Source organism: Macaca fascicularis, chromosome 14 (assembly GCF_037993035.2).
Source record: "Macaca fascicularis isolate 582-1 chromosome 14, T2T-MFA8v1.1".
Lineage (NCBI taxonomy): Eukaryota > Metazoa > Chordata > Mammalia > Primates > Cercopithecidae > Macaca > Macaca fascicularis.
Window position 1 is genome coordinate 73,556,622 of NC_088388.1, and position 23,875 is coordinate 73,580,496.

At 52.0% G+C, this 23,875-nt stretch overlaps 1 protein-coding gene across 8 annotated transcripts in view; it reads right to left on the reverse strand.

The window, feature by feature from the left end:
- Nucleotides 1-11,267: 11,267 nt before the first annotated feature.
- The window catches only part of CHRDL2 (chordin like 2), a 34,705-nt gene continuing 22,097 nt past the window's right edge, over nucleotides 11,268-23,875 (reverse strand). For 4 of the 8 annotated variants that reach the window (XM_074014750.1, XM_005579080.4, XM_065528719.2 and 1 more), the window contains 8 exons: nucleotides 23,123-23,216; nucleotides 21,307-21,362; nucleotides 19,303-19,471; nucleotides 18,130-18,324; nucleotides 17,633-17,806; nucleotides 16,419-16,473; nucleotides 12,036-12,128; nucleotides 11,268-11,426 (listed from right to left, as the gene is read on the reverse strand). In XM_074014750.1, the coding sequence (XP_073870851.1) occupies nucleotides 11,336-11,426; nucleotides 12,036-12,128; nucleotides 16,419-16,473; nucleotides 17,633-17,806; nucleotides 18,130-18,324; nucleotides 19,303-19,471; nucleotides 21,307-21,362; nucleotides 23,123-23,216 (927 nt within the window). In that variant the 3' untranslated portion in view covers nucleotides 11,268-11,335. The remainder of the gene's footprint in view (nucleotides 11,427-12,035; nucleotides 12,129-16,418; nucleotides 16,474-17,632; nucleotides 17,807-18,129; nucleotides 18,325-19,302; nucleotides 19,472-21,306; nucleotides 21,363-23,122; nucleotides 23,217-23,875) is intronic. The other 4 variants (XM_065528721.2, XM_005579081.3, XM_065528720.2 and 1 more) reach the window with 1 other exon arrangement.

The following is a 23,875-nucleotide window of genomic DNA, read 5'->3' on the forward strand; positions in this document are numbered from 1 at the left end:
GGAAGATTTATAAACCTAGTTTGTGGCCCTGACTCCAGTACTGTGTGACCTTGGAAAAGTTCCTCAACCTCTTTGAGCTTCCATTTCCTCCTTGTATTTTCAAGGAAATTTGGGGACATAAGGAAGGAAAAGCATTTGGAGCAGTGTCTGGGAAGTGCAGAGTAACAGACAAGAGTGCAGGCTCTTTCTTGAAAGGAGAAATGGGTGAAAAAAAAAAGGAGATTAGGCTCTGAACTGCAGTGCATGGGTTTAAAACCACACCCCACCCTCACTCACTGGCAGTATGAGCTTGGATAGAATTATTAAACTCTTCTTTGCCTCAGTTTCCTCAACTGTACAATTTGGATAATAGTGTGGTAGACAGACCCTAGTGTGGCACCCATAATGTTCACACCCTGTATCATCCTCAGTTTTTGAGTGTGAGCAAGACCTGTGATTTGCTTCTGACCACTGGAACATGGCATAGGCGAAGGGATTTTGCAGATGTAATTAAGGTTCCAAATTATTAGATTCTGAGTTACTCCAAAGGGAGATGATGCTGAGTGGGCCTGATTTAGTCAGGTAAAATTCCTTAAAAGAGGAACTGTACCCTCCCTGGAGTCAGAGACTGTGAGTTCTGATTTTGAAGAAGTAAGCTGTTGTGCTGCAAGAAGGCCTATGAGAAAGGCCACGTGGCAAGACTGTGGATCACCTCTAAGAACTGAAAGTGGACCCTGGCTGACAGCCAGCAAGAATACCAGGGTTTCAATCCTGCAACTGCAAGGAGGTGAATTTTTCCAACTTAAGGGAGCTTGGGAGTGGATCTTTTCCCAGTCAAGCTTCTGATGAGACCACAGCCCCAACTGATGCCTGGATTGTAGGCTGGTGAGACCCTAAAGCAGAGAACTGTCTGTTTCCAGGCTTCTGACCTACAGAAGCTGTGAGACAATAAATATGCTAAATTTGCAGTAATTTGTTACTCAGCATACAAAATTAATACAAACAGTATCCACATTATAGGGGTCTAATGAAGATTAAATGAGGTCACAGAGGTAAATAAAGCCTTGGTCTGGTGCCTGGCTCATGGGAGATGCTCAGAAATTGGTAGTAACTAGCTGCCAATGCTATTATGTTTAGGATTAGCACTTTACAAAGGTATGTTTTTAATCATCAGCTTATTAGCACGTTTAAAAAAATGATAGGTTTTTGCAGGCAGGAAACCTACATCTGAAACATAGCAAAGTTGCTGTTAGACCTTTACTTTGCTGGGCCTGTATCTGTTAGAATGCATTGGGCTGCAAGTATAGAAAACCTGACTAACAGTGGCTGTCTTAGGTTGGGATTCTTAGAAACAGAAGTTGAGATGAGGAGTCATGTGAAAGTGATGTATTGGGCAGTGTTTCCAAGACAAACCAGTAGTAGGGGAGTGGAGAAGTGGGAAGGGAAGAAGGCAAGGCAAGGGTGTGATTCAGGCCAAGTCCCACAAAGGGGAGCTTGACTCAGACTTGCAGAGGAGCGCCAGAGATCGTGCAGTCACTCCTGAGTCATCCACATTAGCATAAGGGAGCTGGAGGATTGGCACCTCAATACTCATCTGTCTGGGCTAAGGGCCACCTGGGGTGGAGTGGGGGTGGACATTCTCAGGCTCTTCTGGTTTTCCATGCTCACTGGCAAAGTGGGCTCTGGCAGCCTGAGGGCAGTCCTCTGACAAAGAGAAGCAGGTGCTGGCTGTTGGGAATGAAAGCTCACTGGAGCGAGCTGGTATGCATGACAATGGTAAAGGTATAAGAGGCATTGTGTTTGGGTCAATGGCAGTGCCGCTACAGTGGCGTAAACTGCAAGGACATCTGTTGTTTTCTTAACAAGAAATGTGGAGGTAGGCGGTCCCCAGACTGGTTCAGTGTGGGCCATCAAGGTCATTGAGGACTCAGCTCAGGACAGCCTTCCTCAGCATCCTGGCTTTTATCATTCTCAGCCTCATGGCCACAAGATGGCTGCTGCAGCACCAGGGCTCATGTCCTTAACTGACAGCATCTGAGGCCGGAAGAAAAGGGAGGGCTGCAGCAAAAAACCTTTCTCCTCACATGACCCTCCCCTACAGAAGGAAAATCTTCCCTGCTCACTCCACCAGCCCTGGGTCATGTCACCAGTGCGTGTGAAAGGGCTTTATTACCTGCGAAGCACAACAATGCTGATTTTAATTGCTATTGAAATCCATGCTTTTCCTTCCCCTTTGTACTGTGAGGGGCTGTTTGCGACTCACCGTGGCTTCTGTTGATTCTACCCTCTAAATGGCTGGCAATCCCACCCACTTCTCTCCCTCTCTGTTGCCATGCCCTAGTCCAGACTGCCACCATCTCTGTCACTGGTAGCTGCAATAACTTATTAATACTAACCGATTGCCCTGCTTCCATTCTTGACTCCTTCCAAGTCTTTCTCCCACAGAAGCCTCAGGGATCTTTGTAAAACACAAATCTGTTTGAGTCACTCCCCTGCTGGAAATCGTTCCAGGCTCAAAAATAGGGGAGATATTCAAAGTAACTACTGGTTTGGAAAGGCCCTGGGCAATCAGGATAGGCCCCAGTGTTCACAGCCCTGCCAGCCCATCTTTCCTGAATATCAGCCCTGTTCTCGTGGCCCTGGGGAAACTGACCTCTGCTGCCTCTCCAGGCTTCCCTCTAGAGCCCGTTCCCCTCACCCCCACTTCCTGCACCACCCAGCTCCACTGCCCGATACTACTCTCTTGCCAGGCCGAACTTTTTGCTGCTTCCCAGATGTCTGACGTACAGTAGGTGCTCAATCAGTGGTTGTTGAGCTCTGGAATGATCACTGCTACCATTGTTACTCCCATTACCACTGCCACCACCACCATTACTGCCTCCACCACCACCAGTACCACCGCTCCTATTTGTAGCACCCGGGCAAGAATGCAAATGGAGAGTACGTATCATAATATGTAATAGATCATATGTGATATGACATGGAATTTCTATTTGTATCCTTGCCTGTCACCACTTTTGCCTGTTTCCAGGCCTCTGACCTCACTGTTTCCTAGGACTGAAACACAACTTCTCCACTTCCCTGAATAATTCCTTAAGGTCTCTATTTGGATGTCCCTCATCCAGGAAGCTTCCTCTGACACCCCTTTCCCTGCCCCCTGGCCATGGGTTCTCACAGGCCCCCTGTGCCTTCTTCTGTGTTTGTCACTCTGTTGTCATCGTTTGTGTCTCTCTTTCCCTCTCTAGACTGGAGACTTTTGAGGATGCAGTTGGACACAGAGGACAATTACATCCCCTTTGCTGGTAGTAGCAGGTAGCAATGGTGGTGAAGGAGGGCAGGACCACCTTTAAGCCCAGGAAAGAGGGACCCCCAGCCTGGACCATGCTCTCTGGAGGGCCCCAGTCTGACCCACTTTCAGCTGCACTCCTACCCACAGCCCAAGGGGTCCATAGGATCGAGGGCATGTGTACCCCACTTCCCTTCTAGACCACAGTGGGGACCTAGGATCCTGGAATTCTCTGCCCAAGCAACCCTGAGTCTGCTTCTTGGACTGCGCCTCTTCCCTAGGTCTGTTCTCTAAACCCGAGGGATAGTTTGCTGGGGCTCTGGATGAAATTTGAAAAAGTTCCATTTGCTTTTGCTGCATAACGAATTACCCCAGAATTTGGCGGCTCAAACGACTTTTCTTTTTTCTTTTCTTTTTTTTTTTTTTTGAGACAGGGTCTTGCTCTGTTGTCCAGGTTGGAGTACAGTGGCATGATCATAGCTCACTGCAGCCTTGACCTCCTGGGTTCAAGCAATCCTCCTACCTCAGCTTCCTGAATAGATGGGACTACAGACGTGTGCTACCATGCCCAGGTAATTTGTTATTTGTTATTTATTTATTTATTTATTTATTTTTGAGGCAGAGTCTTGCTCTGTCGCCCAGGCTGGAGTGCAGGGGTGCAATCTCAGTTCACTGCAACCTCCACCTTCTGGGTTCACGCCATTCTCTTGCCTTAGCTTCCTGAGTCGCTGGGACTACAGGTGCCTGCCATCACGCCTGGCTAATTTGTGTGTGTGTGTGTGTGTTTTTAGTAGAGACGGGGTTTCACCGTGTTAGCCAGGACGGTCTCGATCTCCTGACCTCGTGATCTGCCCGCCTTGGCCTCCCAAAGTGCTGGGATTACAGGCGTGAGCCACCGCACCCAGCTGTTATTTTTTATAGAGACAGGGTCTCGCTATGTTGCCCAGGCTAGCCTTAAACTCCTGGGCTCAAATGATCCTCCCACCTCAGCCTCCCGAAGTGCTGGGTTTATAGGTGTGAGTCACCATGCCCAGTAACAACTGTTTTTCAATCCTCATGAATTCTGTGGGGCAGCAACTTGGGCATGGCACAGTGGGAATGGTTTGTCTCTGTTCCACAATGCCTGGGGTCTCAGCTGGGGAAACTCTAAGCTGGGGGCTGGATCCCCCTGGAGGAGTCTTTATGTTAATATCTGCTTGGTGTTTCCGATAGTTGGTCCAGAGCTCGGCTGGGTCTGTTGAGTGGAGCATATGTGTGTGTCACCTATGTCGTTTTGGCTTCCTCACAGCATGGTGGCCTCATAGCAGCTGGACTTTGTGCAAATGGCTCAGGGCTCCAAAAGCAGTTATCTCTGTAAGCAAAGCAGTAGCTGCATTGCCTTTTCTGACCTAGCCTTGGAAATCACCCCTTATAATTTCTGTTTCATTCTGTTGGTACAAATGAGTCACAGCCTACTCAGATTTAAGGGGTGGGGACATGGGCCACACATGGGCTACCTCTCAATGGGAGGAGTATAAAAGCATTTGTGGACATGTTTTAAAACCACCATAGACATGCAGATTGGGGTGTCCATACGTGTGTGTACGGGACCCCTCACAGTAGAGGATGGAGATGAAATGAGGAGAGAGGTGGGCCAACAGCTGGAAGCCAGGGGTTAAGGGTTGGCTCTCCCTGGGTTTACATATTCTGGCCAAGAATTCAGAGAAGTCAGAAAATTTTAAATTTGAATTTAGCCTTCCAGGCCGTGAAGAAGTTATAATTGTCAAGGTAGGAACACAAAACATATTCATGTAATAGTTTTGTTTGATTTATAACTTTTAAATATTCAGGATGTGATACGTAGTCTTCACATGCATTCTTGCTTGGGCCCTGCACGTGTAAGGGGTGGTCCTAGTGGTGGAAGTGGCAGTAACGGTGGTGGTGGTGGTGGTAATGGCAGTGACAATGGTAGTGGTGATCATTCAAGGATTGAACAACCATTTATTGAGTACCTACTATATGTCAGCAGTCAATCACATCTTACCACTGTTGCCTTTACCATCATTGTAATTCTTCCTTCCTTCAATTAGCATATATTGAATGCCTCTTGTGGGCTAGGAACCATGCTAGGGGCTGGAAGTGCAGAGATGAATAACGTGTGGTCTCGGATTCCAGACACTAACTGTCCTGTGGGAGGACCAGATCACTGCAGTACAAAAGGATGAGTTCCACTACTGAGGAGCAGACAATGCTGGGGCAGCCAAGGACTAGAGAGGGATTTTCTAGGAGATCTTGAAAGATAAAATGAAATAGTACAGGCATAAAATAGGGAAAGGCATTTCAGAAAGAGGAAACAGCTTGTAAAAGGCATGGAAGAGAGGACACAGGTTCAAGAAAGTTGTAGCAGTGGCAGCCTGGGAACAGGGATCCCTTTGGTAACCACTCTCTGTGTTTGCCACCTACTCCCTTATTTTGGGGCACTGCTCTTCCCCTACTCCAATCATGTGATGCTAATACCTCATCCCTGACCACCCAAGACTGGCTGTATGTCACCCAATATGGACCAGTCAGAGTTCCTCCCCAAAGTATTTCTATTGGAATGGGAAGGGAAGTTCCTTTGTACCCGATCTGGTTGGGAGCTCTTAGGATGTTCAACAGTGTGTAGTGTGTTGTCTTCTTCTTGAAAGAGTTGGTTGGAAAGAAGGTATGGCTATTCAGGATCTACAGAGTTGAGAATGGAGAAGGAATGTTCTGATGGTGTCAGAGTCCATGATTCAGGTCTTGCTGGAGCCCAGACCCATCCCAACTCGGTCAGATGGTGCAGCAGGACCCTTGGGTATTTCTGGGAGATAAACCCAAGGGTTGGACTGAAAAGGCAGCAGGAGTCCAATCATGAAGGGGTTGGAGGGGAGCTTTGGTGTCATCCTGAGGACAAAGGAAAGTCATTTAGGGAGCAGCTTAATAAGGGAGAGGCATGGTCAGATTTGTGTTTTTGAAAGACCATTCTGATAGGCAAGACTTACTGGGAAGGGGCAGCGGTGGGAGAGGAAAGGCTGGTGGCAGGGGAGCTGGTGAGGAGGCTGATCTCATCCTTGGCCCAGTTGTAACCCGGCGGGAGAGGCTCGAACTTTGGAGTGAGACCCTGTGAGTTCCAATCACAGCCCCACGTCCCAGTTGCTATTTGACTTTGGGCAAGTATGTGAGCTCTGATGTGTGCTGGAGGAAGAAAAAGGTGGGATTGGTGAGAGAAATCAAATTTCATGTGGTCATTAAATCAGTCTTGAGCTGGGTACCAGAGATCCAGGTTCTAATTCTAGAAAGTCTGAGAAAACACCGTATACATAGAAACCCATGCCAACCCACCCCCTTTCCAACCTCAGCCAGCTTCCTACAGCGGTTCCTGCTCATCTTCCATGAACTGACTCTGATGGAGGACGTGGCAGGCAGGGGGTGTCTTCCAGGGACCAGGGTGAGGGGAAGCAGGGTGGCTGAGCCAGCCCTAGAGAGAGATGCCATTGTGCCCAGCGGGGCCCCAGGCCATCCCTCACCCCCAGGCTAGCCCTAAACCACAGGCCACGTCCTGTTTCTCAGAAATACTGCCATTTCCCAGAGCCCAGCATTTGTGGGGGGACAAAGGGAGGTGACATGACAGCTGCCAGAGGAGGAGGAAACATCCCCAGGAAACCTGGAGGCCAGGCCTGGCATTGTGAAGGATGATCACATTTCAGGGCCAGAAAGCTACCTGGGAAGGTTGAGTGGAATGAGGGCTCTGAGCCCAGGTCTGTGGTGCCTGCCCCTGCCCAGGACCCGGCCCCCTCCTGTGCTCTGGGACCCATGAGGATACAGAATCCTATCACATAAAGGTAGAGAGTAGAAAGGTAGATGACAGAGACTGGGAAGGGTGCAGGGAGCGGGAGGATGAAGAATACTGGGCTGAAGGTACAGACATGCAGTAAGACAGAAGGATTCCATTCAGTGATTGATAGCACGGTAAGGTGACTGTACTTAACAACAATATATTCAGGTGATGGACACCCTAAATACCTTGACTTGATCACTGCACGTTATATACACATTATATACATGTAGCAAAATTTCTCATGTACCCCATAAAGTTGCCCCCAAAAAATTTTAAAAAATAAAATTAAGACTTTAGGATATAGAATCGTAGACCTCAGTTGGAATCCAATTGTCCATTTGTTATTGTGACCTTGGTGAGTGAACTTCTCTCCCTGGAGGCTTAGTTCCCTTGTCTGATATGGTTAACAAGCCCCACCTCACTGGGCTGTGCTAGGGATCAGATGGGACAGTGGATTTGAATGTGCTTTGTTAACCAGTGGCCAGGAGGGATATCACTACCTCAGCGGGAGCTCTGGCTGTGCCCAGCCGGGCCACCGATGGGACAGTGGATCCCATGGGACTCCCTGCTGGAGCCTTGGGGAGCCCCATGGTGGGGCATGGCTGGTCAGATCTGGGAGCCCTCCACTCCCCTTTCATCACACTCACAAGGAGATGAGTAGGGTTATACAGCAGGTTAGAGGCCAATGAAGAATGGATTTTAACCCATCCCTAAATCTTGCCTTCATCTATCCTCACTCCTATTTCTCCTAATCTTCCCTCTCCTGGGGCATCTCCTCATCACAGACTTGCTCCCAGCCAGAAAGCTGTCTTCTTCAAGCCCATGTGCACAGTCAGCCATGGGCCTGCCTCTCTTCTTTATTGCCAGCTTTCTTAAAATGCTTGTTTCCTCACTTCCCAGAAACCATCTCAGCACCTAAAACCCAGCTCCCACCTCTCAGCTCTCCTGACTTTGCTCCCTGCTGTGGCCATTGGAGTCTCCTTGTCTCCATGAAGGTCTCTTTGCCGGCCTTACTCCTGGTCCTCTCAGCACCCTGCTCCCCCACCTGTTCCGTCTGCCATGCTGACCCTTTGCTGATGCTCTGGGGTCTGTCATGCTCCCACTCTGTTTACTCCATCATCTCTCCCAGACCAGTGTCACCCCCTCTCCCAGCTTTAGTTACCACCTACAGGCCAACAGCTCCCAACTCCCCACCTCTAGCCCGGTTTTCTCTCCAGACCTATTAAACCCAGAGGGCTGTGGATACCTCCTGAGACTCAGCGTGTACTCAGCTGAAACTTCTGGCTTCTCCTCCCAGAAGGTATCACCAAGTGAGACACCAGGTACACACTTGCTCCTCACTCTCCCTCAATCCCGAATCTCGCCAGTCATCCACTGTGCCTTGCCCATGACTTCTCTCCTACCCAGGCCAGAGTCATCCTCACATGGATCCCACAGCAGCCACCTCCTACCTGGCCTCAGCCTCACTCTGCCAGGCCCTTCTTTACCTGGCCAGTAGAACCAGTGTTCTCAACCACAAATCTGACCAAAGTATTGAAACTCTCCTGGGCCTACCTGCTAGCCTTCAGGATGCAGTCAGAGCTCTTCAGCTAGCTGTGCAGCCTCACCTCCCTTTGCACGTTGCCTCAAATTATCATCCAGTGACAGTGAGCTATTTGTGGTTCTGCTGTAACTTGCTATTTTTCACCTTCTACCAAGTTTTCTCTTCCTGTGCCATCACCCACCCTCCTCTCTCTCTCTCCTTTTTTTCTATCTCCTGCTCACCTTCCGAGCCTGCTTGAGTGTCCTCAGTCTGGGTTGGGGCTGTGCCCCTTTGGTCCCTGCCCTTAGCACTCGCAACACTCAGGGGCTCGGATGCCACTCCCTCCTCTATCTCCTCCTCCATCTCCTCCTCCAGACTTGAGGCTCCAAAACACAGGAAGGGCAATTAGCTCCCTACACTGTGTTGGTGCTCTAGCATAAAGCCCACCCAAGAGCAGCGCAGAAGATGTTTTATGAATGAATCCATGAAAGAGAAGACAACATGGCAGAGCTGCCTAAAGACTCACATGGCGAGCCCGTGTTTACACACTCAGAAAGGTCTGGACCAAAGTCAGGAGAGGGCAATGTGCTGAATGTGTTCCCCCGGTGGAAAGGCGAACCTCATAGGCATCCCATAAGCCCGTCAGAGAAACCAGGAAGGCAGTTTGGTCTGTAGCATCAGGAAAAGTGTACAGCGAAGTCCACTCCTGTCTAGAGACCCTGGAACTGCCTTTGATGACAGAGCCCTGCCTCCAAACCCCATTTTCCAGGAAAGGAGGAGCGGGTTCAGGGCACAGATGTGTCAGGGAAGGTATCACTGAAGACATCTGAGCTAGACTGAAGGATGACCAGAGTTTATCCTGTGAATGGTTAAGCTTTCAGATTCCTGCACTTTAAATGAGGCAAGCTCAGAACCCATCTCCAAAGCTCCAAGTGAACCCTCTGTGTGAGCAAGCCAGGCCAAAATTGTGAGTCGTCGAGGAGGGACAGGTAGAGGCTGTGAGGGGAGAAGGTGAATGTCTTCTGACTCAGGGGATGTTGGGAGGTTCCAGCCTGAAACCCCAAACTTTCAAACCCAGACCCTGGGAGCTGGCAGAGGAGTTAGGGGAGGGAGACACTCATCCCTGCTCAATAAGACTTCCCAAACCTTAGCCGACTTCCCAAACCTTAGTAACCCTAGATTCAAGATTAGGGCTATGGAGGCCAGCTTAGTGGCTCATGCCTGTAATCTCAGTACTTCGGGAGGCTGAGGCAGAAGGATTGCTTGAGCCTATTAGTTCTAAACCAGCCTGGGCAACATAGCAAGACCCCATCTCTTAAAAAAAAAAAAAAAAAAAAGACCAAGGCTATGGAGACAATGACACCAAGCCCTCTCAGTGGCTGCACAAGTCCAGTCAACAGACTACTCTCCACCATTGCTCTGGAGCTTTGATCAGGCTTGGGTGGGGAGGGGATGGAGAAGCCATAGTTGTGAGAGGGTTGAGACCAGCTATCCTGTGGAGAGAACCCTGCCTGGGGCCGGAAGACCTGAGTTCTAGCCCTGGCTTCAGTACAGCACTGTGAGGCTTTGGGGAAGACATGCGGTGGTCCCGAGTCCGTCTCCTCCTCTCTAAAATGTGGGTAGTGCCTACACCATTCACCTTTAGTGAAATCATGGGCATTAAAACATCTTTGAAATTATAAGGATTTGTACACGTCGGCAGGATAAATAACTGATGGTGTCTTTATTTTATTGTTAATATTTTTAGAGATGGAGTCTTGCTCTGTTGCCCAGGCTGGAGTACAGTGGCATGATCTCGGCTCACTGCAACCTCTGCCTCCTGGGTTCAAGCAATCCTCGTGCCTCAACTTCCCAAGTAGCTGGGATTACAGGCGTGCACCACCACGCCTGGCTAATTTTTGTATTTTTAGTAGAAATGGGGTTTCACCATGTTGGCCAGGCTGTTCTCGAACTCCTGGCCTCAGATGATCCACCTGCCTCGGCCTCCCAAAGTGCTGGGATTGTAGGCATGAGCCACCGCGCCTGGCCCTAATGGTGTCTTTAATTGTAACTGTTGGGCCTTCTCAGAGCATGGTGCCAGTTGGCAATCTGACCGCTCAGTCTTGGAAATCCTCTGAGGTGAGGCTATCTGGGCTTGTGACACTGGCCACACTGTGGAACTGGGGAAGGAGTGCTAGCCTGGAGCGAGAGATCTGGCTTCCAACTCTAGATCTGCTACTAAGCAGCTCTGCGGCTTCGGGCAAATGACTGCCCGCTGCTCCTCCCTAACTGGGTTTCCTCGTTGTAGGGTGTGAAGAGAGTAGTGAGGATCCCAGGAATATTTGCTGGGAAAGTGCTTTAAGGCTCAATTAGCGCCCTCCCCTGGCTAATTAGAGTCATTCCTCTTTCTGAGGCTCAGTGTCAAAGAGCTGTGGGAGGGGGGCTGCCCAGAAAAGCAGGAGGCGCTGCAGGTGGGGGGCCTGGGTGAGGAGGCTGGGGAAGCTAGCCCTGCCTCCGGTGACAACTCACTGTGAGGACCGGGACCATTCTCTGTCCCTTCTGGATCTCGGTTTCCATCCCTGTAAAATGGGGATAACCAGGCCTGCCTTGCGGAGTTGCTGGGAGAGCATGCAGGAGACTGGATATGAACCCAGAAGGCAGGGTTGAGGGTAATGCAACTTCTTATTTATTAATATATAATAACAATTATAAAACTCATATCTGCAACTGTTTAGGTCTTTGTTATAATGTCTTGGTCACTTTGTCTGGACTGGCCGTGACCTTCAGCTCCGGGGTCTGGGCTAGGAAGACGTTCCAGTGACCTGCATGGAGGAGGGCAGAAAAGAGAAGGGCGCGTATGCTGCACATGCACAACAGAGGCAGGGGCTGGGGGCTGGAAAAGCCTTGGGCCAGGAGGAACTGCAAGGGCCAGGGTTTGGAGCCCACAGGGAGCCTGGAGGTAAGTGTCCCATCACACGGCTGGGGCACATGACTCAGCTTTCAAACAACCTTGGGGGACAGAGCTGGTTTCCTGACACCTGTTGGTAATACTCCTTTCTGTGACCTCCCCTCCCCGACCCGAAGCCCCACCTGGGTCCACCTTCCTAAGAGTAAAGTATAGAAGGAAAGTGGGAAATGTTCCAGTAGAGAGGGAGTGGGCAGCACACAGGTTTGGGGGCTCAGACCTCCCCACCCCACAGCCCTGTCTCTCTCCACCCCCAAGATCAAATCCAGCCAGCTCTGCTTCACCTTCCCGCTCTGGAGTTGGGAAATCTCTGGCGCAGACACCCACTGGATTCCTGTGCTGGGAATTGACGTCTGTGGCTGACAGCCCCTCCTCCCAGCACCAGCAGCCTGGGAACTCCCCGAGAGGCTCTGGCCTGTGTCCTTGCCTTCTTCTCCAGGCCCCATTCCTCAGCCCAAGCTCCTACCTTCGTGGGGGCCAGCGAGCAGCCGGAAGTGCTGTGCCTCTTTCTGGAAGTCGTGCTTCCTGACTTTCTTGATCTGAGTCAAGTGGAAGATCCCTGAGGGCAGAGACAAGGACGTGAGCAGGAAAGGCAAAAACTTACAGTCAGTGAAAAGTGAAACAGGGTGACTTAGCACAGAATGGACTCAGTCACTCCCTCCCCCACCCCTATTCTGATCAGACACAAAATCCTGCTGATGACATTTCCTCAATATTTTGAATCCATTCTCCTACCTCGCTGCCACTATCCTCACTCAGGCCCCTGTTGTCTTGTCTGGGTCACTACACTAGAGTCCTAACCCCTTTCACTCCCCCTCTAATCTGCAGTCCTAGCTGTGGTCATTAGAACATGTATACATCACCCTGTCATTCCCATTCCCTGACGTCCTGTCGCCTCCACGGCGAAGCCTGTGTTCTTCCATCTGTTCTCTCTGCCGACCCTGCTCCTGTCACCTGCACCATCCTGCTCTCACAACACCCACCTGTCCCCAGTGCAGGGAGGGAGGGAGGCAGAAGGCAGGAAGGAGAGAAGGAAGAAAGGAAAGAGAAGGAAGGAAAAAGGAAAGGAGGGCAGGAAGGGAGGAAGGAAGGTTGGCTGGCTCATGTGGACTGGTCACACTTTTCTCAGGGCATAGAACATATGATAAAAATCAATAGGTGTGGTTATTCAGATACCAAAGAATGAGCAAGTGGCAGAGTAATAGTGGCTTGCCTGTGCCCTAGCCCTAACCAAATACTTGACGTCCCCTGAGGAGGCAAGCCTTTCCAAATGCCATTCCCTCTCCTGGAATACCTTCTACTATTGCCTTCTATTTCTACTTCTTTTTTTTTTTTTTAGATGGAGTTTTTGCTCTTGTTGCCCAGGCTGGAGTACAATGGCGTGATCTCGGCTCACTGCAACCTCTGCCTCCTGGGTTCAAGCGATCCTCCTGCCTCAGCCTCCTGAGTAGCTTGGATTACAGGTGCCCGCCACCACGCCTGGCTAACTCTGTGTGTGTGTGTGTGTGTGTGTGTGTGTGTGTGTGTGTGTGTGTGTGTATGTGTGTCTGTATTTTTAGTAGAGACTGGGTTTTCACATGTTAGCCAGGCTGGTCTCGAACTCTGACCTCAAATGATCCACCCGCCTTGGCCTCCCAAAGCACAAGCTGGGATTACAGGCGTGAGCCACTGTACCTGGCCACTACTTCTACTATTGGCACCAAATGAACTCCTACCTGTGCTACAAGCCTTACCTGGGAAGGCTTCCCTAATCCACCCGAGGCAATTCCTCCTTGGGGCACCCACAGCACCTGGCTTCCATCTGTGATTGTGCCTGTTTCTAATGTGCTCTCACTGTGCCTACTCCTGCTTCCTTTACCAGACTGGGGACTCCCAGAGAGGGCTCTCCTCTCTGGGTCTCTTGAGCCTGGCCCACATTAGGCATGTAGAATGAATGAATCCCTGGATGGATGGATGGATGGATGGTTGGACAGATGAACAAGTACACACACATACACACACACACACACACCACACCCAGTCTAGGCCAGGCCTCAAGGGGGAATGAGGTATTAGCTGGATCCCCTGATGTTTGCATCTCATGGGGAGCTGGCCACTGGCACCACACATGGCTCTGAGGCCCTGAGCACATGGGCTGTGAGGCTGCACCAGCTGTTACCCACCAAGGTCTCTGGCCAGAAAGAACAGATGCAACCAGCAAGGCCTCTGCTAGGCCAACACCGCCTTTAAGAAGACCAAGAACTGGCCCTGCTTTATGGGAATCAGCGTGGGATTCCTGCCAAGGGGAACAGAAAACCCTGATCCTGGGACTGAGTTCCAGGAATCAGGAAATGTCCAGCACTGTCCATGGACCCCCCAGCCCAGATGCCAAGGACCAGGATATGGAAGAAACTCCAAAGGCCCAGGGACTATATCATAGCGGCAGGCAACAAGCATGAGATGAGATGGGGAGAGATGAGATGGGGCTGGGTCCTTTGGCACAAGCCTGCCACTGCATGCTCCCAAGTTACAGAAAAATTGGAGAGAAGGTGGCAGGGATGAGGGCGGGTTCCCACACTGTGGTCTGTAAAACATAATTGAAAGGACTGGGTCTCTGGCCTGGAATCAAGAGCTAGCCTGAGGGTCATGGTTGTGCCTCTTGCCCTTTGAAGGGCTGTGGCAGGTCTGAGGGCAGGTGGGCTCTGTGGATCCTCAATGCAGAGCAGGGACCAATGGGCGGGTCCAGGGACACAGGATAGGCTCAGCTCAGTGTGAAGTCAGATGCCCTTTGGGCTAAGCAATTCACAGTGTTGGAAGTGAGTCACATATCTGGTGTGGGAGTGGGGGTATGTACAGTCAGGCACCAGACACCATCAGGCCATCAGGAGGCTGCAGGGGGGCTTCCTTCCTAGGCAGGGCTTGGAATTGAGACCCCTGACATCCTTTCTACTGTGAAACTTTAAAAGGCCCTTAACCCTAAGCCAACTATCTGGTTAGATTCTGGTGTCTGGGGCTGGCCCCTCGTGGTGTGGCCTCACCTAGCATCTGCCTGCTCACTTTGTTTCCGTTCCTTGGGTTGGGGAGACAGTGAGTGGTTCCCACTGACAATCAACCCTGGGGAGTGTTTGTTTTAACTCCCACGGTCTGGGACGGGGAGGGAACAGGGAGGTTGATGGGGCATTTAGGCAACCCACAGGGTGAGGAGATGGGGTGCGGTTTGCTAGTGACAGGATGGCAGGGCCTGGCATTGTGAAGTTGTTTTTCCTTTTCTGCTGGGCCGGTGGCAATGAGATTGGCCATGAGCTATGTCCCCACTGTGCCATCCTGGCACACCTTGGCCATCCTCCCTAAAAGCACAAAGTCACCTCTATGGAGGTGGCACCGGGGACAGTCAGATCTGGATTTGAATCTTTGCTTTACTGCTTAAACTGCGTGACTTTGTGTAAGTCATTTGACTTCTCAGACTCAGTTTTCTTACCTGCAAAATGGGGGCATTAATACATGTCCCTTAGGTTTCTTAAGAGGATTAAATGAGATACATTATATATAGTGCCTGCTACACACCAATCACAGAGCACAGGGCATATGGGCGTGAGCTCTGGAACCAGCGTTTGAGACTTTCGCTGTCATCCTGGATGCAGTGTACCCTTCCTGCCTCTTTATTTACTTATTTATTTTAATTTTTAGGTACACTATCTGTTCATTGGCTCTTTACATCATTGAGGCCCATTCTCCACGAAGCCATCCGTGACCAGCTCAGCTCCCAATAAGCTCCGCTGCACCCAGGTCACTAAGCCATGACCTCCTAAAGACAGAGGCTGGGGCCTATTATGCTCCATGTCCCGGCACTTAGTTGCAGGCAGCAGAGGGAGAGAGGCCCAGAGTAAATATGTGGCCAAAACCTGCCCAGGGACTGACGGACTCTTTTTATTGTATATATTTTTTGAGACGGAGTCTCACTCTGTCACCCAGGCTGGAGTGCCGTGGCACGATCTTAGCTCACTGAAACCTCCTCCTGGGCTCAAGTGATTCTCCTGCCTCAGCCTCCCGAGTAGCTGGGACTACAGGCGCCCGCCACGCCTGGCTAATTTTTGTATTTTCAGTAGAGATGGGGTTTCACCATGTTGGCCAAACTCCTGGGCTCAAGCGATCCGCCCACCTTGGCCTCCCAAAGTGCTGAGATTACAGGTGTGAGCCACCGGGCCCAGCCGGGACTGATGGAATCTTAAGGCTCAAAAAATGTTAAGGGTTGCTGAATCTAACTCCCCAGCTGCAGACAGAATCCCCACCAGCCCCTGCTTGCACGCTTCTCGTAACTGGAGCTTGCTCCCTCCCTTCCACTGGCAGAAGCCTCTAAGCATGAGAACGTTCTTCCTCTCTTGGAGCTGAAAGCTGCCTCTCTGCATTTCTCACCATCCCAATGTGGTGGAATGAGAAGACTGACATTTTTAGTGCCTGCTGTATGTCAGGGGCTGCACTGATGTCATGTCATTTAATCCTCCAAAAACCCTCTTCCCTACTTTACAGAAGAGAAACCTGAGGCCCAGAGAGATCACATGACTGCCCAAGGCCACACAGCTAAGGTATAGCACAGTCTGGATTCAAACTGGCAGAGTTGGGATTCGAACCCAAAGCCCCTGCTTGTTGTTTGACCCTTGTGGTCACTCAGAACACGGCTGCTCCCTCTGCCTGGGACAGCCCTTCAGAGCCACGAAGCCAGCAGTCCTGTCCCCCTGAGTCTTCTCTTCTCCAGGCTGAACAGCTCCACTTTCTTCGTCCATTCCTCCTACGACAGGGGGCAGAGTAGAGCAGGGAAAGAGCCGCATCTGACGCCACAAGACATGGGCTCTAGCTCCCGTCCTCCACTTACTGGCTGTGTGGCCTTGGGCCAGGTACTTCACCTCTCTGAGCCTCAGTTTCCTCATCTGTAAAATGGGGATAATAATACCTAACTCTCAGGATCGTTGAGGATCAAATGAGATAGTGAATGTGAAAGCACTTTGTAAACTCCAAAGTGCTACACACATTGGTTATTATTATCATTGTCATTTTTCTTATCATTCCCTCTTCCACCCCCACCCCGCCAGCCAAAACCATCAGTAGAGGAAAGGAACTTTAGAGGTAATTCACACTTAAAAGAGTTTAGTTTGGATCATGGCTTAACAGTTCACTCTACCCAGAGGTTATGTTTTACAAGAAAGGCCACAAAACTGAACTTTCAGCAATTTCTTCATCAGTGAAAACCTGCTGGGTGTGGTGGCTCACGCCCGTAATCCCAGCACTTTGGGAGGCTGATGCTGGAGGATCACTTGAGTCCAGGAGTTCGAGACTAGCCTGGGCAACATGGCAAAACCCCATCTCTACAAAAAAGAAAAAAAATACAAAAATTAGCTGGGAATGGTGGCCCCAGCTACTCAGGAGGCTGAGATGGGAGGAGCGCTTGAGCCCAGGAGGATGAGGTTGCAGTAAGCCAAGATCATGCCACTGCACTCCAGCCTGGGTGACTGAGACCTTGTCTCAAAAAAAAAAAAAAAAAAAGTAGAAAAAACTCCTCTTGACCTTAAGTTGGTGATAGCAACAGACTGTTGAAGAGGGTGGGTTTCTCACCGAATGAGAACTATAGTTCTGATGTCCACTTACCTGGGAGTGATAAGATCCACCACTTTAAAAAGACTGAATACAGCCAGCCTCCAGGCCCTCCTACTTTGAGGATGCTGTGAGGGCTCTCCTGCCTGAGAAGACCGCCCCCACACCCCCACCCCCAGTGCTAAAATCCTGCTTAGACATCTATTTCTCCAGGGCAGGCATCACCCTGCCTGGCTCCTCACAAGGTGCAACAGCGCCTTCCTCCCAGGAGAGGGAGCACTATCGAGCCTTGGCATCAGCAGGAGGAGCTTATCAGAACTGTAGAGAACCAGTCAGGCTCACTATCTCCCTGCATCTTGGAATCAGGGGCTCTTAAACCTGGTGGGGCAGCCAGAGGCACCTGATCAGCAAAGTGTCCCTAAGGCTCCTGTGGGGTCTGGGGCACGGGAAGGGGGACTGGCCAGAGGTACACCCCACTGGGAGTGGGCAAACACTCACCTTTTACCAGCTTCCAGAGGTAGATCTCCACCACGTCTGAGGCCTCGTGTTCCAGGGCAAAGCGACGCAGGTTGTCTGGGCTTGGGGATACCGACGTGTGAACGAGAACCCGGCCCGGTGCCTTGGGACACCTGGTAGAACTGATCTCACTGTGGCCAGGGTCCGCCTTGTCCTCTGGAGAGACAAGCAGCTCATGAAGTTGTTCAATAAACAGTGGCTGTACCTCTTCAAAGCTCTAACATTCTAAAAGGTTGTGACTTCATGGAATCTGGAACATTATTTGATTCTATGTTAACAACCTCTGAATCTATTATCCTGACACCACATGGTTCTATCCATTTGATATTTTCATCTGACGTTTTCCACTCCTGTGTGTCTGACATGCCCTGCATCCTGTGGCACTGATGCATGCCCTTCCATGTCTGAGATGTTCCAAGTGTCTGTGACCCTGGGGAGAGAGACCCAGGGCTCACTCTGGCCGGCACCCGCCTGTGTACCTGGGCAAATCTTGCAGCATTTCCCAGCCACTTTCTCGGGGTGACGACAGGGGTACTCGGTGGGACAGGTCACACGCTGGCAGTCCTGGCGGCCATCCTCACAGGTGCATAGGATGCAGGGCAGGGGGCCGAAGGCACGAAAGGCCGGGTGCCACACCTCCCCGTGGGAGTACGTCTTCCCGCCATGCACGCAGGCTGAATGAGGGTGAGAAAGGAGGAGGATCAGGGCCTCAGATGTGGCCAGGGCCTCTGGTCCAGCAGTGGGTGGGGTGGGCCCTTGGAGAGCCCTCACTGTACCAGTCCAGCCTAGCCACACTGCCTGCAAAGCATAGGCCAGGGTATAAAACCTGTCCCCTCTCCCGGACACCGCCCACTGTAGCACTCAGAACTGAGATGGGCCCTGAAGGAACTTGCTGAAGATGGAGAGTCCTCCCTCGCCCTTCAGGGCACTTCTGTGGGAGCAAGGAGAGTGCTGATCTTGTGGTAGAACTGAGATCAACTTTTGTCACCACCTGGTCATGTGAGCTCTGGCAGGTCCCTTCCCCCCTCTGCCTCGGTGTCCCATCTGAACGAGGCAGGGCAAGGACTCAGTAGTGCCACAGCTCTTCCTTCTCCAGCAGTCGGGGCACTCTGCGGGGAGGACTCTTCTCCCCTTCTGTGGCCATGGCTGCCCATCTGACCACCTTCCCTCCTTCATCCCCACTGTCCTCCTGCAACCTCGCTCTGCTCCCTCCTTCTGTTGTCAGAAACTGTCCCTCAGCACACTTCCTTATATGAAAGTCATTTATTTACTTGTCTGTCTCCCCAACTAGTCTATGAGCCCCTCAAGGGCAGAGACCATTTTCCATTTGCCATCTGTCTGTTCTGTCTGCCCCTCTTCCCAGCAAAGATGCGGTAGATGCTAAAAAAAAATCTTATACTGTTCCAGGACTAGTTGTCTCTAACTCAGTACTCTGAACCTCAGTGTCCTCATCTGTCAAATGGGGGCTTGAACCTGATGATCTTTAAGAGCACCTTCATTCAGTTTTGGCATTCTCCGAGTCTACAAGCTCATGGCCAAGTTGGAATTGGGGAACTGCTGAGTGGGGAGTACAGGGGGTTGGGGGTGGGAGGTGGGAGCAGTCAGGGCCCTCCTTCCCTGCCTCACAGATTGGAGGAGGGTTCAGTCCCCACCTTTCTTATGTTTCTCCTTCAGGACAATCTTGACGGTGGTGCTGCCTGCCCCCTTGGGTCGGAAGTGGCGAGGGATGAAGCTCAGAGGGGCGCTGAGGCCAGTGGGGGCTGGGGTGCCCGGGCCTCTCTTTCTCCCAGCATCACTGGAACACGGATCCTGAGGATGTCTCTGCAAATAGCAGGAAGGATGAAGGTCACTGACTGAGCGTAGCAGGCCCCAGCTGGGACAGGAACAGCAAGATAGGCTGCAGCAAGAGGCTGCGGGGAGACCCCAGCATGACTTCCCAGAGAAGAGAGGGCAGAGGCCAGAGATAGAAAGATCTGGATGAGGTCTAAGATGTCTTCAGACAGTTCGATCTTTGAAAACTCTCAGAGGATAGTGATTTGGAAATCTGGCCTCCAGGAAGCCTTTCTTGGGCCTTGTCAGACAGAGCCAAGGCCTTGGGGCTGGGGTGGGCAGAGGGTGTTGAGGTCTTGATGTGGCAGACATAATTGATCAGGGAGAACTTCATATTTGAGAAACAGAAGGTGAGCATGCGGTGAGGATGCATGGCAGGCAGTTCTCCTTTGCGGAGATTTAGTTGGTGGCTGGACAAGAGGATGGCCCTCTGAAGACTGCATCAGGCCCCAGAATCCCATGGGGCGTGAAGACCAAGAGCAGGCCCCATCCAGACCCAGACAAAGGGTCTCTGAAGCTTAGGCCCCCTTTCCTGAACCCCTGGGATCCAAAACCCCCAGACCCTGTCCCTCCAGACCAGGTCTTGAGAGGGCTGTCAGTGACAGCAACAGGGGTGTGACGAGGACAGCTCAGTTTAGGGAGTGGGCAGCTCCCGGCCACAGGAGAGGAGCAAGTGGGCTTGGGACAGGGACCAGAGCCTATTATCTCCCTAGCTGACCTGGAGCCACACACATTCCTTCCAGAGCCCATTCCTGCCTGGTACAGTCCCTGCATCAGTTCTCTGATGGCCCAGAGCCTGAGCTCACAAGAGCTCGCAGAGTGGAAACTGTCCCAGGCCCCAGCACGGGCTCAGGCACATAGGATACTCCCGGGAGATGTGTGTTGAGTGGAATAAAGGCAAGAAGGAATCAAACAGCTCAGTCTCCTAATGCTTGCTCCAGTCACCCAACCCATCAGTAAGTAGCTGATCGGAGCCTGGAACTCAACCTGGGTGGGTTTCACTTACACACTGCCTCCTAGGAAGAGGACAGGAAGGAAAGTGGAGGGAATGGTGGCTCAGATCCTGTAGTACCCCAATTCTCAGGTCTCAGGTCCCTACCTGAGAAGGCCTAGCCTAGGTGGGGAGGGCAGCAGGATGAGCTGGCAGAGAAGAAGGGTGTGGTTATGAGCTCAGGCTCCTGGGGAATCTCTGGGAAGGGGAGGCAGCCTCTAGTCTCCCAAAGACCAGGAGACCCAGGCTGAAAGAGCAGGTGGAGTTGTTCATGTGGCAGACATAGCAGAGAGGACCCGTCAGGGACTTGAATCAATGTGTGAGCCCATTCTCTATCTCCTTCCTCTCAGACCAGAGACAGCTGGCCAGCTAAGCCCATCTTAACCTAGAGCAAGCTTGAGAGGGGCCAAGATACAGGTGGGTACAGACAGGCAGGCTCTAAAGAACCAGTACCTCAGGAATTGGGTGGGGAAGGCTGGCCCAAGTTAGAGGCCATTCCCTGGGAGGAAGGTGCCTGAACTAAGGGGAGACACAGGCTGTAGATGGAACAGTGTCAAGGTGCTTCTCTAGAGGAAAATGAGGAAGTTTGGGGCCTGCTGCTGCCCTGCATGGTGACCTGTTCCCTCAGGGCACTCCTTGCCCATCAACCATGATGGGACCCATGATGGGAGGCTAGAGAGAGGGGCTGGAATATAGTGGGGGTTCATGTAGCTGACCCAGGGGACAAACAAGAAATGAAGACAATAACTGGTATTGCTTGCCCCAGAGTCATGAGATTTAGGCCCTGGATCCCAGCCCCCTGCCCCGCACCCCATCAGTAAGGCTGTGCACTCACCACCCCGTGAAGCGACTGCACACTGTCCTCTTCAGCTGATTGCTCACTTGCCTCATCTGAAAACTCAAAGGGAAGCTGGGTCAGCCTCAGGCTTCCCAGCTTTGCTGGCTAGATAGAGCCCTGAGGCCTCCACCTATAGGCTCTGCCCATTCCCAAGGCCTGCTGTCACATCTGCAGCCCCAGCCCACTAGCTGGCTCCTTTGCCCCAGTGGGGGCTTCTTCCACTTCCCATTACAGCCTCTCTTCATCCTGGTTGGGTTGATGAAGTCCCCTACAACTGGGTTGCTGCCTCAGTTTCCCTGTACTGACCTCCTGGTCACCATTAGGACCGAACTCCTTGAAACAGAGCATCTTGTTTGGTCCTTACTGAAACTCACCTCTCTGGGACACTGGGCCATACCCTTCAGTATTTACCATGGATGGCCCAAAGGCCCAGAGTCCCATCCCTGCAGCCTGCATAGATGCAGATTCCTGGACAGCCACACTTGAAGTCACCAGGCCTTGGTTTACACTCCCAGGACCCCACACTCCGGCCCCTTGGCCCCTCCAGCCTGAGGACCCTGCCAGTCCCTATTCCCCTGGGAAACCAGCACATAAAGCCGTTTGGAGCCCTGCAGCTTCCTAAACCCGAGTGGACCTCTCTCTCCTTAGCCCTTGCCTCACTCCACAGTCTGGTTCCCACTAGTCATTCTCGCTTCAAAGACCCAGAACATTAGAATTAGACTGTGTTAGAAATCACAGGGCACAACTGAGGCCCAGAGAAGGAAAGCAATTTGTGGAGTTAGTTGGAAGAACCAGGACTAAACTGGAGTCACCTGATCCCTAGTCCAGTGCTCCTTCCAAAACGCCAACATCTGGGGATGCATCCACTGTGGAGCACTCCCCTATCTGAGTGCCACCTCCTCCAGGAGGCTTTCCTTGACCACCCCAGCCTGCAGGGAACAGTCCAACCACTTCATTCTGCTCAAGCCTAGCCCGCCCTTCACTAGCTGATGTGTTGCCTCCCTGTTTTATAAGAGGTTCTACCTGGGTTCTATATGAAAGACATGTTCTGATCCCTGGTGAGCCCAATACTGTGACCAGCAGTGAGGAAGGCAGGATGAGACGTAGTCCTTACCTGTACTAGACCCCTCTCACATGCCACTTATGGTCCTCTCAGCTCATCTGATTGCAGGGACTTTGTCCCCCCCATGGCAGGCACTGCAGCGGCAGCCCCCTTGCACAGGCTCCCCAACACTTCCCTCAGGCTCAGCCTCACAGTGTCCCTCCCTCAAGTCCGCAGCTCCAGTCCACATCCCCTGCCCCCACTCCTTACCCCAGCCCACTCCTGCCTGTGCTCCCGGGGCTACTTAGCACCCACCCATGCATGCACAGCAAGGAAGTCCCACGCATGGATGAGTCTTTGGGCTCAGTGGAGAGATAGTTGGTGGCTGGTGGACATATTCTTACTGCTTCCTCTACCACCCCAGACTTTTCTGAGAAGCAGAGACTACTTAGAGCAATAGGTCACTTTTGCTTGGTTAGCAAGCAAAGGCCAGCCCCTGGACATATTCCTGCATTGCTTCTCTCTCCTTACCTGCTTCACTCCGCCTTTCCCTCTTTCCTCCCCCAAGGACTGCAATACAAATAAGTAGCACATCAGCTTCTGCCAGGCTCTGCTTTCTGGGGGGTGCAGGCTAAGCTACCACCCTGGAGGAAAGAGCCGTCTGCTACATGCTGGGTGTCCCCTGCAGTTCCTCATGGCTCTAACAGTCTATGGCTAGGCCCATGGAGTGGAGGGGTGGGTGAGCGCTGCCAGATGGAGGGACAGACTCACCTTTGCAGGCTTGGCAGCAGGAGTCTGGCAGTGGGAGGGGTGCAGGGCAGCCTGGTTCAGGGCAGGTCATGAGGCCGCAGTAGATCTGGCCCTCCTGACAGATAAAGCAAGCCAGCTGGGAAATGAGCTCTGACGAGGGCTAGCCTTGGGGACTAGGGACACCCGCTTCCCTGGGAGCAAATGGCCTTGAGGTCTCTCCTATGGTGGGGAGGGGAAGCAGCAGCATCTCCTGGGCAAGGCCCAGCCAGCTCAGAGGAGGGGTCCCCCATGCCCTCCCAGCCCCACTTCCAGGCCCTGCAGGTAACATCCAGCCTTCAGCTTCCAACTCACTCACAGCCAGTTTGTCCCTAGGTGCTACCTGGTGAGGCGGGAATCTCCCTATCCTACAGATGAGGAGCTGGAGCGGGGCCTGAGCCATCTCAAGTTAGAAAGACAGTTGGGGCCCAGTCTTCAAGCTTTTCCCACTGAAATCAACGTCCTGGGAGGGGGACGGGTAGGTGATACCTGGGCTCGTCTTGCTCTTTACTGAAAGCCCTTGGTCTCCAACTTTGGGATCCAGCCTTGAAAGGCAAGACTGCAGGGGAAGGGGCCTGCTGGGGGTCTGGGGCCAGGTGACCTTTGGTGGTCACTTCTTTCCTCCGGGCCTGAGATCCCTCCTCTGTGAAGTGGGGTCACACCCATCTGGGGTGTGAAGATCCAGCGAGGGAATGGTTGTGAAAAGCACAAGGCACAACGTGCCTGGGGGGAAGCGCT